Below are 7,238 nucleotides of genomic sequence, written 5' to 3'. Positions count from 1 at the left end.
TGTATCACACAGATTTTTTATTTCAGTTTTAAAACATGTTCAGCCAATTTAAAAGTCACATGATTGTCCAGCAATCATGCCAAAGTCTCTTGACACACACTGCAGACGGTGATCTTACAGCCTGCATCACTTTTCTCCGGAGGTCTGCTCCGATGTGCCATTTCTGGTGTAGGTCACGTTCAGACGCTCCTGTAGTTTTCTTGAGTCTGTGTCCATCTGTCCGTCTCGCTCACTGTCTCTTCCTTTGGACGTGATTCGCAGCAGCTGCAGGCCCTGACCGCACACCGCTGCCAAAGTCTCACCCTCCCGGCGCCACACCTCCAGCCCGGCCACGTCTGCAGTGTGTGTGAACGCCGTGCCCTTCCTGCGGAGGCTGGAGCCGTTCTCACACACACTCCACACACACACCCGCTGGTCAGGAGAGGTGGAGACGATAAGACACCTGTCGATCACTTGCAAGGCGGTGAGGGGGGCGGCATGGGCCAATGGCTCTGACCAATGGGAGAGCAGCTCCAGAGATATCTCTGCACCTTCTGATTGGCACTGAGGAAACGTCACTCTGAGGAGGAGCACTGAGAGCTGTCCGTCATCTCCACCACTGGCCACTGAGAGGAGACGCTCATTATGTGATCCCACCTCTGGCTCCTCCCACACAGCCAGACTGTTTACTCCACTCTGATGAATGGGCAGAGAGAGGCAAGGCACGGTGGGACCTGGAACAAAAAAACAAACAAACACCACACACACACACACACACACACACATATATATACGTGAACAAGCTGCTGGGAAAAGTGTAAACGGTTGTGCAACCACAAGAGTGGAGAGAAATGTAGTTCAACTCACCCTCCCATCTCTGGCCCTCACCCAGAGCCAACACAGAGGTCCAGTCCCACACACACACATGGCCGTCTGTAGCTCCACTGAACACCAACACATGCCTGGGAGGGAGAGCAAGAGATAAGGATAGAGATAGAGATAGAGGGGGTGAATGAGAGACGAGAGAGAGAGAGAGAGAGAGAGAGAGAGTAATAGTTTGGAAATGGGCACCTGTTATTATAGGTAATGCCTCATAGAGAGTTGCCCAGGTTTGTAGTCTCTTACCGTTCATCTTGTGGGCTCTGCAGGCGGTGGGCAGCGATACTGAGAACACACCTTTGGTGGTAAAAACACTCCCAGAGTAATTCAGCCTTGCCTGCCTGTTCAGAAACACCAAATAACCTGAGAGATGGGAGAGGGCAAATTGGAAGAGGGAGTGGGAAGAAAGAAATTCAGATTCCAATTCGTTCAATGTTCCCCTCTAAATATCAGGTGCATCCAGACTAAATACATTGCCTTACTGTGGGAGGGCACCATCAGACCATCAGAAACCTACCTCACCGCTCCATCACTGCAGGCCAGTGCCAGGAGGACTCTGTCTGGCCCATCATGCACCACGGCCATAGACATATACCTGAACAGACCCAAAAGATGAAATTCTTTAAATAAACACGCACGACATGTATGTGGTGCTAACAAATATGTGTTCTGAAATAAAGACCCTGTGCTTTAGAGGTCATTCACAATATTATATAATATTGCAATATTACATTTCATGACAATTAACACTCACTGTGCATTGTCAAAAAAACATATCGGAAGTTACCATAGTTACCAGTACACATAACTGAGGAACAGAACAAAACCAATAAACATGCTGACGAGGAGAGGATCCCTGATTTGTGCATCAGACAGCGTCTGTGTTCAGCATTTGTATGGTCACTTTCTAGGCCAGAACTACTGTTCCTCAAAGACTGATTCTTCAACGTTACCCATACGCCCCCTAGTGGATGCAGGTAGGAGGACGGATTGGTCTCATTCATATTATTAATTAATGGGCCTCTTTTTCATTCATAAAGCAATCTACTTATTCATGAAATAATGCTGCTCTCTCCCTAATACAGAAACAAAACACACGCATGAACCCTATTTTCATTCAAAACACCTACCAATTCAGGACAACACACACCTGGTCTCAGGGTCCATTTTCACAGTTTTGTGTCGATTCCTCTTTCGCTCCCATTGTTCATCCAACCGGTGGCTGGTTATCTGGCTAACTTGACAGGTAGGCTGGCCACCCTCTCCATGCCAGCCAATCAGGAGCCTGTAGCACTGTAGCTGGGCCCGCCCCCCTGCTGAGAAGAGCAGGGAGGAGGTGGAGGAGGAGGTGGAGGTGTGCCCCCCATCTCTACGGAGAGAAGTGAGGGTGCGCACATTGGAGATGTGATCGGTGATGACGCTCAGAACTCGCACTGTCCCTGTGTCCATGTGCACAGCTTGCACACTCAGACTAGTGTCCTCCCCCCCGGTGACCAGCACCTCCCAGCAACCCGAGTTGCCCAGGCGACATATGCACCCCACCCCCCGTCCGTGTAGCCCCTCCCGCAGGGTCTGTCCAGTTGCCATGGAGACACTCTTGGCTTGTGTGGGGGGGTAGTGCGCCAGGACAGCCCCTTGTCTGATGAAGACAAGCAGCCCTCCACCAGCGCAGTGCGTGTGGGCACCTCGGTCTGAGAGGGCGGGGGGTCGGTAGCCCCAGGAGCGGTGCCCCCCCCCACAGAGGACAGACAGCAGCGTCTCCTGCCTCAATGGGTCCCACACCACGAAACTCGCTGAGCGGAAGCCCACCAGTGCGAACCTCGCTTGTGCCAGCACCCTACCATCTGTCTGCTGCTCTCGCCCTCTCATCCCACTTCCCCTCTCCATCCCTTCTTCCCCCTCTTCCATTGGCCCCATCTCTCCGTTGATGTCCCTCTCTTGCAGGAAGAGAACCCTCTCTAGCCACTCCATACCTTTAGCGCTCCGCTGGGCCCTCTGTACCGTCAATGTGTTGCCGTGGACAACCAAGACCCTCACAATGCCGTCACGGCCAGTGCTGTAACACAGACCATCACACTCACACACACTGGTCACCCCCTGTTTCCCATGCACCCCAAACAACACACACACTGGCCCCATAGTCTCTGTCCCAGCCTCATGGTCTCTCCCCCCCACCTCTCCCCTCTCTTTCTGGGCACACCCAGTCTCCTCTGCCTCTCCCTTCATCCCATCGTCCTCTCTCTGTTCTCTCTTCATCCCATCATCCTCCCTGTGTTCTCCCTTCATCCCATCTTCCTCACTGTGTTCTCTCTTGGGCCCCCTGCTCTCCTCCACTGCGCCCATCTCTCTGTTCTGCTCCGGTTCTCTGTAGAGCAGCAGGGAACCTCTCCTGTCTCCACAGACCCAGAGTGTGTCCTGGCTGTGGGTGTTTGCATCTGTCAGTGTTACAGCAGCAGTGAGCCAGCGCTTGGAGCAGGGTGGCAGCAAGAAGGGCTGGAGCTGCCAAAACCTAAGGGTGACGCCCACTTCATCCACATCTACCCCAACTTGCCAGCGGTAGACACGACCCTCCGCCCGTGAGGCCAATAGGCAGACATCCCGACCCTGTCCAGGCCACACCCACTGCAGACTATGGACCTTCCCCTCACCGGCTCTCAAAACAACCCCCCTCTCTGGGTGCGAAAGAGGGAACACACACACTCCGCCATTCAGATTCCCAACCGCGCACACACACAGTCCCCCACGCATGCAAACCACCTCCATCACACAGTAGGATTGGAACTCAGGGTCACCCACCCACACACACCTCCAGTCCTGCCCCCCCCTTAGATACACTCTCCCACGATCTGTACACACCAGCATCTCTCCCTCCACCCCTGTACCACCGTCCACCAGACACACCACTTTAGGAGAACCCTCCCCTCTGAACTCCAGATCAACCACGCCCTCCCCCTCTCCACCCTCTGTGGACTCTCTCTCTGCTTCGTGCCCCCTCAGTCTCCAGACCCTCACCCCTCCATCCGCTCCGCCAGTGGCCACCCAGCGCTGCTCCTCACTGACGGCCAGGGCCCTCGCCCCGCCTGCCCGGTGCCCCTTGAAGCTTCGCTCCACTCTGCCATCTCCGCCCCACATAAGACAGGCCCCGTCCTCTCCAGCACTGAACACGCTGTTCTGTGCCAGTTGCACGCAGAAGACCCGCGCCTGGTGCCCGTAAAGCACGTGCTGACACAGCGGTTCCAGTTCCCCGCATCCTCCTGGCCCTCCCAGTGCCCCCAGACTCCACACGCGCACGCTCCGGTCGTCTGAGGCGGAGGCCAGCAGCCCAGACTGGGGCAGGTACGCCAGGCTAAAGATCACTCCGCTGTGGCCAGGGAGACGCCTCTCCACCGGGGCTGCCTGCTCCTGACTGCCTGTTCCAGGTCTCCATAAGACCAGCTGGTTGAAGACAGTCCCACCAACCAGAACCGCAGAGTCCCAGAGTGAACCAATCAGAAGGCCCGAGTAGAGGAGACACACCTCTTGGCAGGAGCGTAGACGCACCATGCGGCCAGACTTTGCCTCCAGTAGCAGTGCAGTATTATGAGCCAGAACCACACCCAGGAAAGTGCAAGGCTTCTCTCCCAGCCAGCGCACATCCAGCAGCCAGTCTTGAAGCTCCATTAGCGGGCCACTCAGCTGTAATGTCGGGCTTTGTGCTGTTAGGGTAACAAGCCGCAGGCCCTTCCCTCCAAACACAGCAAGCTCAGCCCCTCTATCCCACACTCCTGATGGAGCCTCATCATGCTTCTCCTCAACCCCACAGTCTGGCAGTGGTCTGGGTCTCACTCCATGGATACGGTAGTTCTGTAGCACACTCAGTGACACACATAGTTTGGGCTGAGCGTGGAGACTATACACAGAAAGCACCGGCCCTTCAGCTGAACACAGGCAGGAGAGAAAAACGGACAACAACATTTGTAAAACATATACAATAAACAACTCATAATTGATCATTCAAATAAATGATACCTATTCATTGTATAGGATGTGTAGAACAGTTTACCCGTCAGCAGATATTCCTCTCCCACGAACTCCAGGGCTGTTACAGGAGCTACCAAAGCGGCGCTGTCCAGCACATACCCACTTTCCGCCGTGTCCATCTCACCAGTCTACGACTGTAACACAATCAACGTGTCAGATGCAAAGCATTCTTCACCAACCGACCTGACATTCACGACAGCCTGTTATGTTGTTACAATGAGATCTGTCCACTTTTGCCAGGGGTACAACGTAACTCTAGCGTCTGTTCAACCACTTGCGTCTTCCAAAGCTAGTCTAGAAAACTAATGTTGCCTAATTAGTCGAAATTAACGTCATACCTACCGTTTCAGATATATATTTTCAGGTCTTAATAGCTCATTTGTACTGGTATAAGTAGGTACTAATGTTAAACTAAATAGGGACAAGGTGTGTTCGTTTTCCTGTCATTTGTCTCTTTCAGCTCTTTCCATGCTTCATCTGCCACGAGTTTTCCTTTCCGTCAACTTTCCTGTTATCCAATGGTATGCGTCGATACTACTTAATCGTATCCAAGAGTAAGCTCGACCCCTATTGGCCAGAACAGCGCCTTTGCACATCTGCGCATGCCACTCGTACGTGTTGTTTGAATTTTGCATCTGGCCGCGCAAACGCAAGGGGGTGGTAACCGGACAAAGTGTATTTTGTGAAATTAATCCAGTGCCATTGTCCGCCTGACGGTATGCGAGTATTTCCCTTTTGTCTTGACTGAACGATTAATTATATTGAAATAATAATAACACCTTAATATATGCATTATATGTAATCCATTCATATATTTTAAACCATAATTGCTTGCTTGCAAGCTAACCTAATTGCACAATGACATAGGTGGCCAGGCTAGCTGGCTAAGAAGCTATTCAGTGAAAATCAGGTAGCATAGCTAGCTAACACCAGCTAACCGTAGCTGTCGTGACTAGCCAACCGACTGGGAAAACTTCTGATTTGAGATCCACCAAGTTGCAAACATGAACTTGAGGGATGTGTCTCTGTTGTTGATCTCACCGTATAGTATTTACGCAGGCAAGCTATTGTTCCACTTGCTCGGTTTTCACCTTGTGCAGACGCCTTTGTTGTGTTTATGATTACCCTCAGCCACATCAGCCACCTGGACTGTAATAACGGTAGCGTTAATGTCATCACCGCTTTGTTGTGATTGTTGCTGGCATTTAGAGTTCACATTTCAACAAGAACACTAAAGTATTTTGCAAATGGTTTTATACTGAATTTCCTTCAGGATTTTTGTATGTATAATACTTTATTATTATTAACGGCTGTCTTTTTTCATTCTAGCATTTATCCCTTTCAACCGGTACACAATTGTCGGCTTAAAAATTGTTGTCGTTGGCAACAAAGTGACTTTCCACTATTATGAAGCATGTTATTTAAGTGACAACGCTCTGTTGACAGGAGGGATGCTCCCTCCTATCCATTTTTTTGGTCAACAATGCGGCTTCAGACATGACACATTGTCTCAGACGCTGCTCTACCATCATGGACGTGACCCTATGAATGACATGTTCCGTCACCCTCCTTCCCTCCCCCCTCAATCCGTGCCCTGATGATCGACCCCCCTGGTGAGTATACGACGCCGCTCATGCGCGCTCCAGTGTTGTTTCCGGCCATGTCCAACAGGACACCCAACTTCACTCTGGAGCAGAAGCTGTACCTGCTACAGCGCATGCAAGGTGTGGTGGAGACAGTGCAGGACTTCCGCAAGGACACCAACACCACTGCGCAGCGCAATGCTGTGTGGGATCAGCTAGCTCGGGCCTTCAACGGCGCCTTCCCCGACCGGCCACCCAGCTCCACCGGCTCGCTCAAGACGTTGTGGAAGCGTCTGAAGGTGGAATGCCGCGCAGCACTCCACAGACGGCAAGAGCAGCTTGCCGCCGGCCTGACCCCCACTGTGCTTACACAGGTGCAGAGGGAGGTCACCGCACTGGTGCCTAACCTCATCTCCAACAAGGATGACCTGGATGGAGAGCTGGGCTACAACGCTAACAAGGGCTCCTCGCCTGTCACTGGTGAGTCCACCACAGCTGCAGAGAGAGTTGAGGCAGCCTGTGAAGATTACATTACTTACCTTCCAGGGGTAAAGGGGCTGCTAGCACTAGGGAAGTCTCAGAGAGTCAGAGGTCACACCTCGAGGGCTGAAGGGGTTAGAGGTCATTAATAAGGATCCCCAACAGCATTTCACCCCATGTTTAGCTGATGGCACACAGTCACAGCTGAATTTAAACAAAGAAGTACATTTATCACAAACAGCTGTCGAGTAATAAGGAAAATACAGCTGTGACGGAGTGCCGTCACTACACATGAGT

General features: G+C 52.1%; 2 protein-coding genes across 4 annotated transcripts in view; one reads left to right on the top strand and one right to left on the bottom strand.

Moving 5' to 3' along the window:
• Positions 1-5,414, bottom strand: wdr6 (WD repeat domain 6). Of its 2 annotated transcripts, XM_012834572.3 has the most exons (7): positions 5,221-5,414; positions 4,901-5,012; positions 2,009-4,775; positions 1,376-1,453; positions 1,105-1,221; positions 847-941; positions 1-713 (listed from the first exon to the last, which is right to left on the bottom strand). In XM_012834572.3, exons 2-7 carry the CDS (start codon positions 4,995-4,997, stop codon positions 127-129), a joined length of 3,741 nt encoding a protein of 1,246 aa, XP_012690026.2. In that variant the 5' UTR covers positions 4,998-5,012; positions 5,221-5,414; the 3' UTR covers positions 1-126. The 2 variants fall into 2 exon arrangements, with proteins under 2 accessions (XP_012690026.2, XP_031422297.1); XM_031566437.2 differs by having other exon boundaries at positions 4,901-5,414.
• Positions 5,415-5,505: 91 nt separating this feature from the next.
• Positions 5,506-7,238, top strand: part of LOC105906427 (fibrinogen silencer-binding protein) — a 4,840-nt gene continuing 3,107 nt past the window's right edge. Inside the window, exons 1-2 of one of the 2 annotated variants that reach the window (XM_031566435.1) lie at positions 5,506-5,594; positions 6,208-6,941. In XM_031566435.1, coding sequence (XP_031422295.1) covers positions 6,476-6,941 — 466 coding nt within the window. In that variant the 5' untranslated portion in view covers positions 5,506-5,594; positions 6,208-6,475. Of the gene's footprint in view, positions 6,942-7,238 lie in introns of both variants that reach the window. The other variant, XM_012834573.2, reaches the window with a different exon arrangement.

Source organism: Clupea harengus, chromosome 4, assembly GCF_900700415.2.
Source record: "Clupea harengus chromosome 4, Ch_v2.0.2, whole genome shotgun sequence".
Classification (NCBI taxonomy): Eukaryota; Metazoa; Chordata; class Actinopteri; order Clupeiformes; family Clupeidae; genus Clupea; species Clupea harengus.
Note: the sequence above shows the minus strand (reverse complement) of the source record. Positions and strands in the feature narration are given on the sequence as shown.

Coding starts and splice junctions, on each gene's coding strand:
- wdr6 (XM_031566437.2), bottom strand. CDS start 4,997: ATGGACACGGCGGAAAGTGGGTATGTGCTGGACAGCGCCGCTTTGGTA. Junction 4,776..4,900: donor AGAGGAATATCTGCTGACGG/GTAAACTGTTCT, acceptor GCCTGTGTTCAG/CTGAAGGGCCGGTGCTTTCT. Junction 714..846: donor TGAGGGCCAGAGATGGGAGG/GTGAGTTGAACT, acceptor TTTTTGTTCCAG/GTCCCACCGTGCCTTGCCTC.